This window comes from Leptonychotes weddellii, chromosome 12, assembly GCF_054177405.1.
Source record: "Leptonychotes weddellii isolate Sample4059 chromosome 12, ASM5417740v2, whole genome shotgun sequence".
NCBI classification, from domain to species: Eukaryota; Metazoa; Chordata; class Mammalia; order Carnivora; family Phocidae; genus Leptonychotes; species Leptonychotes weddellii.
The window spans coordinates 77,166,671-77,178,276 of NC_138380.1; the positions used below are offsets into that span (position 1 = coordinate 77,166,671).

Below are 11,606 nucleotides of genomic sequence, written 5' to 3' on the forward strand. Positions count from 1 at the left end.
CCTAACATGGAAGAATACAGTTTCTATAACTCTGCTGTGTGAGAAGTGCTCCGGGAGTGTGGTAGAGGAGAGGGCTCCGTGGGGTGGAGAACTGGAGCCCAACGGTGAAGCCCGGGCCGGACTTTAAAATGCGGACGCAGTGAGAGGACGGTGTGCGGGGGAGAGCAAATCCATGCTCGCTGGTCTGAAATAAACCAGTAGGATTCTTCTTTCAGGTTCAGGTTTTGAAACTGCTTGTGAATTTGTCTGAAAATCCAGCCATGGCAGACGGGCTACTTGGTGCCCAAGTAAGTAGCTGACATATTTGTTTTATAAGTATACAAATATATATAGATTTGGACAGATCTAGAAAGATTTATCCCAAAATGTTAACAGAGATTATCTGTGAGGAGCACAGGGGTTTTTTTGTTTTTTGCCTACACGAATTTCCTAAATTTTCTGTAATGAACCAGTTTTACTTTGAAAAACTCATTTTGGAAGGGTCCTTCCTAACAACCATAAATCATAATTGTTCTGTCTGTCCATTTTGGGGCACACTTATGTGACCGCATCTCTTCCCCTTGACGTGGTTGTGTTCACATGTCTCTTGACGGGTGCTGAAACACTAATCCCCAGGACGCACCACACACTGAGCCAAGGGCCAGGACACACCAGTGAGCACACTCGTGCAGCTTATGAGGAGAGACAAAAACAAACACAAGAATTAAAAGCTGAGATAAGTGTTCTGAAGGAAGCAAAGGTGGTGTGGACACCAAACGGGCCTCCACTCCTGTAAGGGAGGGACCCGCTCCTCCCTGCACCCCGGCCCCACAGGGTACAGTGGGCAGGCCGTGTCTGGGCAATTGAGGAGCCCCCAGGAAGATTGGATGATGGACCTTAAAAGGGGCATGGGAGTTGTTCCCAATGACTACCTTCTAGGACTCCAAAAAAATAGTATTTTTCAGCTAAAACAGTGAAACCTTCTTTTCCATTAGTATAAAGTGTAAGGCTGCATAAGATTTTTACATTGATGTTAGACAATTTTAGGGATAATTTTCTATGACCAGGTTTTTTTTTTTTTTAATGTATTCAATATAGTTTTAAAATGTAAAAATATACATGAAAAATGTTTTCATAAATTATTAAAATAACACGGTTTCCTCTTTCAGGTGGACTCCTCATTTCTTTCCCTTTATGATGGCCACGTGGCAAAGGAGATTCTTCTTCGAGTTCTTACACTCTCTCAGAATATAAATAACTGCCTCAAAAAAGAAGGCTGTTTAGCTATTCAGCCTTTCCCTAAAGGTTCCCTGTTTTTCCTGTTATATGGAGAAGAATGTGCCCAGAAAATGAGAGCTTTAGCTGAACACCATGATGCGGATGTGAAGGAAAAGGTGACAGTCCTACCCAAGTTCTGATTGGTCCCGGTTTTCATCTTCCCTCTTATTAAGGGAGCTGAAATTCGTCCAGCTGCTGAATCTAAACAGTAAATATCACATTTCATCATTAACACAGCTAGACACTGCCATGGTCTTCCGGTTTATTTTGAACCATTTTCTTGATTTAAATGAATAGAAGAGCTTGTTCTAACACCATTTCTTTTCATTTTGCCGTTTGCTGAGTTTACTTCAATTACTTCCTCGACGTGACAGGACAGTTGCCTTCTTTACATGTAAGCTAACCTTGCACCCGTCTGAGACAACATTCGTGTGTGACTGGCTAGTTGGCTCAGGGCTGCTGCAGGAACGGCCTTGTCCTCGTGCTAGTGAGTCGAGTCTTCGAGGCCACCGGCCAGGCCAGCCATACCGCTCCCAGAGGTCTAATCCTCGTCCTCCCCACTCCCAGCGGATGTGCCAGCCTGTGAAGATGCAGTGTGTGGGGGGCTGGGGTCGATCGGAATGTCCATCCGTAGGCAACTGGTTAAAGCCGTTTATCTATCTATCAAATCTGAACATGCTCATGTGGAAAGGCATCCAGAAAATGTGGATGTGTTTTTTAAATGAAAACTACGCTTCTATCGAGAGAATAGTTTCTAGAATGATACCCAGACTCCTGGGAGTGTGGGACTGAGGAAAGGACTTTTCTATGTATACCTTCTTCTAGCATTGGAATTTTTTAACCATCAGCATAAATTTTATAATTTTTTAAATAAAAAGGAAAAAACAAGGTTATACATTTTCTCTTGATAGTACTTTATTAATTTTCATCCATATTTTACTTAGCTGAGATTTTCATACATTGTAAATTTGTCATTATAGTGTCACAATAGCTTATGGAATAAAAATACTATTAATAGATTTCAGTTCAGCCAGGTCTTATTCCAGTTCCTCACCATCACCATGCTCAGTACTAGGTAGATATCAGTATGCAAGCAGCGGCGTTCCTACTCCAGGTATTTAAGGCAAAGCTGTACGAGTACGTTAAATTTCATTTGTAAATACATGGATTTCCATAGGAAGTCACAAATCCTCAAACAGGCAGGGTTAGCCTGATACAGAAGTCAAACTTGCAAGAAATATTTTTACAGTAGAAAAAGGATTCAGTATTCAGGTGAAACCACGGACGTTCCCAGCTGGCTACAGCACTGATGGATAAATGCTGGCTATAAGTTTGCAATTCCCTGAAAGGCACACTTCTTATTAACGAATATTTTAATCTGCCTCCTTATTTAATGAAAATACATAGTCAAAATGGGCACAGAATTAGAAAGTAGGATTTGGCTTTGATGGGCTTCAGCAGCATTGGATTCTAAAACCCCATCTCTCTTCTTTTCCCCCGTTTTTAGTTTGAATAGCTAATCCCATTTCCTGGAGATCAGAGCGTTGAGTTTGAAATGTCAAAATGCTAGAGAAAAAGGGGGAGTCCTTTTTAACTACCTTAAAAAGATTACGAAGTGAAAGTACACAAATAGATCTTCATCTATGTAGGTCAGGGCACATCTTGGCTTTTACTGGGTGAGATTTCCTGCGGTGAGTGATCCCCTCCCCCGGCTCTGGGCAAGGAGGAACATCTTTACCACAGGAGAAAGGGACTTGTTAGTAAAATCGCACAGGTTCCAATGGCTGCTGGCTAATCAAAAGAGCAAAATGAAACTGATCAGAGAAGACCAAGTGAAAGGCATTACGCCATACTTAAGACTGAATGGAGGCAAGAGAGTGGATTTGGCTTATTTTTCAAAATTTGGTTTTGCTTTTGTACTTAAACCCTTAAAAAATGTAGCTAAGTGAAAACACGGAAGCCACGCGAATCGAGCGCGATTCTACAAGGAGAGATGAAGCTCCATGTAGTTCTTCGCGAACAAAATGTCAGCGTAGAAAGAAGGTGAAGGGTAATAAAAATTAAAGCTCGCGAGCAGGCCTAGAAAACACTGCAGGCCCAAGTAAGCGGAACTAGAACAAAGTGCTCAGAGACCCGCAGTGACACGGTATACGTGAATGAGAGATCAGGTCAGGGCCATTCACGGAGAAGACAAAGTAAGACGAACTTGGTCTGCTCCACAGAGCAGAGGGAAGAGGTGCATTCTCAACGCGGCATGCAAGAGCAAGGAAGGCGGCCACACAGGTGAGCGTTAGGGCATCAGCCCCGCGCGCCTCCCCAACCCCCCCCCAAGCTCGTCCACCATCAACCTACCAGCTCCATTCCCATCCGCTTGCTACAACGTTCCTTTGGAGTGAAAAGGTTTAGGGCTGTTCCGTTGGTTTTTTCCTGAAGGTTATTTGATGGGGAAATTGTGCTTTAGTGCCCCAAATCACATACATTCACATACATTATATACACATTTCCCCTGGCCCGATTTGCATCACTGTAAGATAAAGATCATTGACATTTATTTTGGCTCTTACCCTCCGAATTTACAAAAGGAGATAAGGTTCAGGGTTCATGTCCTAAATATATATGTTTGAATCTGCGGCAAGAACAAGACACTATCAAAAGCAGCCAATGAGCCTGTTCTCAGCTTTCAGCTCTACCGATCTGTATCAGGCAGTGAGGTCTCCCTTATAGTTTCAAAGTGCTTTAAAAAAAAAAAAAAAAATCACTATTCACATTTTTTGGAGGTAGGTCAAAAATGTCCTCTTGTTCCACATGAGGAAACTGAGGCACAGTGAGCATAGGTGACTTGTGGCAGGATACACAAAATCCGTGGTGGAAGTGGGATTAAAACTGAGATTAAGTGGCTAACAGGTGGAATGCATATATATGTATGTGCAAATAGAGAGATTACCACCAGGGCAGCATTTGGTGTAGAAAACCTATTGTGATTATTCTGTGTGAATAAAGTTTACTTCACCGAGACTGGGGAGCAGGAAGACAGGCTGGGCCTCTAGTGTATCCGATTGGCTCTGATGAAAGGTTCAGAGCAGTCAGGTGACCACAGAGCCCTTACAGGACTAAACTCAGGTCAGCTAATTCCCCAAAATCATCATTTCTTTTTTAACTGCTAGTATTCCACACTAGCTTAGTCAAAGTAGAATCGTGCTTAGAGGTCATTTAATATAAAAATATAAGCCATCTGAATCCTGTAAAACAAAATATTTATAGACCTTATTGATATACTCATGGTTGGAGCTAAGAAATGAAGAGGGAAAATGAGTAGATGGAGAGAAAATGGAATACAGAGAATTATTTAAGATCTGCATTTATCTTTGTAAAATATTTCCTGGCAGCTATCTTTGTGCTTAGCAAGTCTGACTTTTAGATTAAAAATAGAAAATGTCACCCATCGTGTCCTCATAACCACCCCTTTCCCTGCCCCTGTCCAGCTCCGCTTCTGATTCGGGATTGTAGACGTAAAACAGAAAATACTCTTCCTCTTTTAAAAAATTAAGTCTTTAAAAATGGGAACTTCGCCCAACCTCCTATGTTTCTATGCTTAAAAAAATAAACCACTTCACATGTGGCACATAAGCTAATCCTCAAGGAGCAAGGAGAGCTGCTGTAAGCACGTGGGGGGCCGTGTCCTCACGTCCTCTCGTGTGAGTGTGAGAAACAGGTTTATATGTGTGGCCTCTGAATCTATCTTGCTAGACAGACTCACCTTGTAGGAGGCCCTTAACCAGAAGAACAGAAATTAGACCTTAAAATCAGTTTTCATAACCTCCAAATTCTACCACTAAAAAAATGTAAAAAAAAGAAAAAAAATTCCATTGCAATGCTTCTACCATCGAGACAGGATTTGAATTCCCCTTTGCCAATTCATTATGTAAATGACCCACCTCTGAACTCATTTCTCTGTATGACCTGGTAGGCGGAGTAGCAAGTTATCACGCAAAACAAAACACTAACTTGTCAAAATTGTTTCCAAATGTAAAAAATCCTCGTATTCATGAGTTTCTTAGTCTTCCCTAGCTTAGAGGGTACCTTTGTCACTAACAGCTCCTGTGCTCACATTTATTCAGAGTTTTCATCATCAGTATTGAGGTATCTGGATTCTCCATGCTTCAAGACAAAAAAATCTTCCGTCTTAAGTCCGTATCTTCCTAGAGCCTCACTCAGCTTCACTGGGGGCTCCAAGTAATGCTGGCAAAGGGCAGACGGGGGAAGAAATGGAAAAGGATTAACCATGCATACATGTGGGGGATATTTCAAGTAAGAGTTGAAACTAAAATAACAAACATATACCAACTTAAAATAACGTCCTTTTCATTCAAGCATCGGCAAATGAGTCAATCACAGCTTCTAATGTAGAGTCATTAATGAAGCCAACAGAAAAACCACACTTACCTCTCCGAATATCATGAATGTCAAATGTGGTGGCAACTCAGGCTAAACATCACCGGACTGCATGAAATCTGACCACTGTTTCACTACATGAAATTCTAATCTAAATGGAATCAATACCAAAGACAGTATTACAGAATGAGATGTTACCAAGATCTTGGAAGAACATAGAGCTTAGGTTAGAAGTCAGAGTGTGTATGTGTAAGCAAACGCTGGAGAAAAGATTTCTGGCTCAGAGAAGGCTGTTACTCTCAAACCGCCAGCCAAGTATCGACACCGGAGTCTCCAGCGTATAAGGAGGACCCAGAGAATCAGAGCTAAGACAGAACACCCTCATTTCCCTTTGTTTCCTGGTTTTTTTCCCCTTTATTCAGAGGTTCTTCTTTTCTCAACTTCAATTAGAAAAGCTGTAAAATGCAAGAAGGAATAAAAATCCGCCTCTGATCCCATCGACAGCGATGGGTCTTCTCTACCCGTCAGGCAACAATGGACTTCAGGGCGCCTATCCGGAGCAGCCAGCTTACGTTCTACTCGTAGAACCATACGGGAATGATAAGAAATGGCTAAGAAGATGTTACCAGAGTGGTGAACACGGTGTGGGGAGAAAAAGGGAGGGGTGACAAGTGTGGTGGACGGAGGTTTAACTTTAAATACCACAGGCTAAGAGATCCTCTATGAGAAGGCAGCGTTTGACCCAAGACCTGGCAGAGGACGGCACCGGGCTTGGGAGGCAGTCGGGGGGAGACGAGCGGGAGGAACTGGAGTCAAGACATAAAGGTCATTGCCCTTGAGGGTGTTGAGAACAGACGGGAAGGGGCAGAGTGGAAACAGTCCAAGCAGCGAAAAGTAGTCCAAATGTGAAATATTCGGGGGGTGCGCCTGGCTGGCTCAGTTAGTAGAGCGTGCGACCCTCGATCTTGGGGTCGTGCGTTCGAGCCCCATGTGGAGGGGGGTGAGATTACTTACATATTCTGAAGTTTGAGCTGACTGTGTGTGGGGAAAACAGGATGGGGGACAGGAGAGAGAGAAGTCCAGGTTTTAACCTGAGTAACTAGAACCATTTTCTGAGATGTAAAAGAAGTTTGAGGGAAGATCAGAACTCAAGTCTTTGGTACGTAATGGACATCCAAGTGGAGATGTCAAGCAGGCAGCTGGATATATAAACATGGATTATGGGGGAAACTTGGGAGTGAAAGGTGGGCTGCTGGCCGCAGGACTGAAGAAACCCCCAATTAAGGGAGTGACCCAAAGAGGCCCATAGATGGGGTCAGAGGGCACTCCCTCCCTAAGGAGCGGGGGATGGGCACTAGCGGTGGTGACCACAAAGGGACGGCCAGTGACGTACTAGGTGTAAGACATACAGGTTGGCTAACAGGTACTGGCCACCCAGACCCTTTCTCTTCCCTCGCTGGCTTCTGGATCATATAGGAAATTGCTAAAATATCCCCAGTAAAGTGTAACTTTAACAGCCTAAGTCAAAATAGTTCCCTTGCAAAGTTATGTTAGTATAAGAGATTTGAAAATGATGAAACTCTTCCCCACCGAAAAATAACTTGCTTTGTTAAGTCTCACCCCCCCACACACACACCCCGGTGCCTTACAAATCTTGGCTAACAACACACTTACACAATCACCCTACACTAATTGTTTCTTTGCTCATCAGTCACTTTAGTAATAGGCTCTAATCTTAGTGTGGATTTTGATGTTGCATTATCTCTCTGAGTGTCTTCATAGGTCAACTGTTGGCTGTTTTGGCCATTGAGAAGTTTACCCTAGAAGAACGCAAGAAAGCCTTCTGTGTGACTGGGAGCAGTCTCATTGTGCAAACACTTTAGTCCCACAAGAGAGGTAAAAACGCCCCACGGCCACAGAACAAGTATGAATCCAGCGAGACAGCAGATTAGAGGTAAGAGTGAAGGGGCGGAGGAAGCGCCCACACTCTGGCTCCATTAAGAGCTGGGCAACCAGCCCAGCAACTCCTCAGTTCCCTTTTAAAGGGTCACTGTTTTACGATCTACTCCAACAGGAGATATTCAAAATAAAGGCCCTAGTCTTTTAAAAAGGTAACCTATCTTATGTGAGGCCTGAAATTGGTTTCCACCAAAACTAGTGGCTTTTAAGTTTTAGTGCTTAAATACATCATGTAGGAAATTCATAATTCCTGAGATAAAAATTGTACATATAGCAACATCTGATTTAAGTATTGCCAAGTTAAGGGCATCCTCAGTCTGCTTCTACTATAGTAAGTAGCTATTATAACTATTTTCGTGCAAATCATTTTAAAGTGTTTACTCATAGGGTAAATATCCAAAAATTCCGTCCTCTCTATAATTTAACAAACTCATAGTTGTCCAGTTTCTACATCTAATGTCGAAGTGTGAACACATTCTAAATTGCTGAGACTTATTGAGTTGTTATAGGTTTCATTAAGAAATAAAGGTGGTAGTTAGATTTATAACAGGAAGAATTCCTGGGAGGCTGAACAACACAGTAACTCTTGAAGATGGAGGTTTCTATCCTCTCATCTTCCCCATCTCAGTAAAGAGCATGACCATCTTCCCAATTAGGTTGAAAATCTAGGAGTCATCCTTGATTTTTCTCTTTGAACAGGTTTAATAAAATAGCAGGACTTCATCTAAGTCTCAGTGTAGATCGTACATGGAACATACACACGTTATCTAGATCTATATACGTGGAATACACACATAAGATACATATATGGAGTAAGAAATGGCCACCGAATGGTACAGTATGCCACAGGAAGCCAAGATCCCAGTTCCTCTTCACATCCACACGCGTCCTCCTGTCTCATTCGTCCTCCCAGGCCCCAGGGTCATTCATTCATTCGCCCCCCCCTACCCCAGCGTGATTCGGGGCTGGGAATTCAGACAGGGGTTGGGGGGAGGGGGCAGGCCAGGAACAGCGCAGAGGGAGCGCCTAGGACAGCCTGAAAACACAGGGTGCCTGCAGCATAGCCCTGCGATGTGGAGGAGGCCACACAAAGTAAAGCAGAAGATGCCAAGTTCAAGCATCCATTTCTAAATTTTGCTTAGGGTAGGCCCCGGATCCCGGAAAGGAGAAATTTTTTTTTTTTTTTTTTTTGCTATCCCTCTGCTTGATCCCAGAACCTGGCTGATAAGAGTTCTAGGATTCATCTACCTTACGGGAAAAAAATCAGCTCTTCTGTGCCAGTTTAGGAATAAAACCACCATTTATCCCAACACCTGGCACACAGCACTCAATCACTGTTTACTGGATGAATAACATAGTCCTAAAAAGTTCCCAGCTGTCCAGCCTCACGTCCCCCATGGCCCTCCATGTCACAGCCATACTCCGGCTGAACTAAGTCCTCACCATTCCCCTTTCGCTTGCTGCCTCCGATCCTATGCTCTGCCCCCTTCCTCCTCTTGAAATGCATTCTCACAGGGAAGTTCAGATGTCCCCTCTTCCAGGAAGCCCTCCCTCCCTGATCCCTGCAAATCAGTAACAGTCCATGACTCGTGTGTGAGACCACTTTGTCGCACAGTGAAGTACTTCTTCCCACACCTGTTTTAGAGTTACATACACCCCGCATACATCTTCTGTAGAAAAAAAGGCCCCTTGAGGGGGAGGACATGATGGTTCATTTTTTCTATTTTCCAAGACTATACACGTTTGGTTCTATAAATGCATGCTTCGTTTACAGAAATAAGCCAAAAGCACAGCATGTAATGAGGTTTTTTTTTCCCCACTGTATATAAATACTGTTTTACTAAATAATGTGATCGATCCCCTTAATGCATGTGAGGGCTGGGTGGGTCTGATTCCAGTCCGGCCTCTGAGCATACTGCAGGGGGTGCTGATGCTGGAATCCTCTTAGGTCAAGCACATAACCAAAGTGATGTTTACCACAATCAAACTCACCTCATTTGCTAAGGCAAAAGTTCCCCAGTGAATTGCCACAGATTTCTTTGTCTGAACGTCAATGTGAATCCTTACAGCTTCTTCTGGGTCTACATGTTGGTATTTCATAAACCACCTGATAAAACAGCAATTTATTAATTCTGGCCTTTGAAATACACACTAAATTCTAATTACTGCTTCATTTAATCAACCTTTAAAGGTTCTGCACGGCAGTACGACAGGCAAAACCGTCTCTTTTGAGTCCACTTTTCTGCTGGAATACAAAATAAGCAAAAATCTTACACAAACTGCTACACAATAGCTAAGTCTCAAGCAAAGCTCCCCTTTGCGAGGCAAAATGTTGTTTCACAAGCATTTATTCTGAAGGTTTGTCTTACTCTTACTTTAAAAAGTAGATACTTTGCAATCCTGGTATGAATCAAAGAAACTAATGGGTCAAGAATAGAAGCCAAAAAGCACAATTCAAGAGAACCTGAATAACTTGCTGAAACCATTTTTTTTTTTTTAATTTGCTAAAGCAAAAAGCAAACAGAAATTAGTGTAGGATATTTAAAAAATCAATTGCTATCCAAGGATTTTATTTAAACACCATACAACTGAGCGGTGAGGTGTAGGATTTAGCAAGAAGAGGGAGGGTACCTGAGGGGGACTATGGGGAGAGAGTGTGGAAACAGTGCAAGGCTGCCCGATGCCTACGCAAGAGCAGGGCTCAGGAGGCGGGGGCCTGCGTGTGGACCCCAGCTCCACCCGATGCTGGGGTGTGGAGCTCAGGTCTGCTACTCCCAGCTCAGCCGCAGCCAAGACTCGTGGACCGGGACTCAACACAGCTGCTTCTGCGTTTTACAGAGTGCACCACGGAGAAGTTCATCTGCGACAGCTAAAGGGTTGTTATTTACTGTTAGGAGCTGCCGGGCCCCTGGGGAGCCTAGAGACAAAGCCACTGTGTTCGACTCAACAGCGGATTAGAGCAGCACTGTCCTGTCTCCTGACACTCAGAATCGGGGCAAGATGCAAATAGTTTTTGGTGTTTCTACTGATTTTTTTTTTAACTCCTACAGCAAATCAAAGGGATGGACATATTTTTTTTTTTTAAAGGTTTTTTTTTATTTATTTATCAGAGAGAGAGAATGGGAGACAGAGAGCATGAGAGGGGGAGGGTCAGAGGGAGAAGCAGAATCCCCGCCGAGCAGGGAGCCCGATGAGGGACTCGATCCTGGGACTCAAGCCAGGGACTCCAGAATCATGACCCGAGCCGAAGGCAGCCGCTCAACCAACTGAGCCACCCAGGCGCCCCAGGGATGGACATATTCTTTTCCACCTTCATGTCTATCTGAAATATAAAATTTTTATTTGGGGTAAAAGTTACAATAAAAATTTAACATCCTGGGGCGCTTGGTTGGCTCAGTCGGAAAAGCAAGCAACTCTTTACCCTGGGGTCGTGAGTTCAAGCCCCATGTTGGGTATAGGGCTTACTTAAAAAAAGAAAAAAACACGAATAAACAAAACTTCCTAACCAGCCTGGACAGAATATCTGGTGACAGGAGATCCCCACAGGGATACTACTGAAAGCTGTCTGGGTGTAATCATCGTAAATTAAGGAGTACTCTGAAGTTCTGTTGATAAGCTTATTTCTGAAACTGTTAGTACCAACCAGAGAGAGAGATTACAGAGCAGAGGCTCCAGTCTCATTCTCTCAGAGCAAATATTGTGCTCCTGGCCTGCTCCCAGCTTAGTAAGAAGACAGCTGCAAGGCAAGCAGGAAGGGGGAATGCCGCGAGGGAATGTGTGTAGTTAATCCGTACACATTATACCATCACGTACACAGGACCTTTATATACTGTGACACAGGAAAAATCTTCATAATTACAAATAAGGTATTCTAATATATTAAGAATACATTGAGTGAAGATCAATACTGTATGAAATTGATTTGTAAACAGGTTGATGTTTTTTGAGAGATTTCATTAGAACTAAGTGAAAAAGTGAAGTTCAAAGACTACTGATAG

At 43.2% G+C, this 11,606-nt stretch overlaps 1 protein-coding gene across 1 annotated transcript in view; it reads right to left on the reverse strand.

Moving 5' to 3' along the window:
• Window positions 1-2,147: 2,147 nt before the first annotated feature.
• NAPEPLD (N-acyl phosphatidylethanolamine phospholipase D) overlaps window positions 2,148-11,606 on the reverse strand; it is a 12,043-nt gene continuing 2,584 nt past the window's right edge. The window contains exons 2-3 of the mRNA XM_081800658.1: window positions 9,601-9,715; window positions 2,148-5,496 (exon numbers count right to left, since the gene is read on the reverse strand). Coding sequence (XP_081656784.1) covers window positions 5,368-5,496; window positions 9,601-9,715 — 244 coding nt within the window. The 3' untranslated portion in view covers window positions 2,148-5,367. The remainder of the gene's footprint in view (window positions 5,497-9,600; window positions 9,716-11,606) is intronic.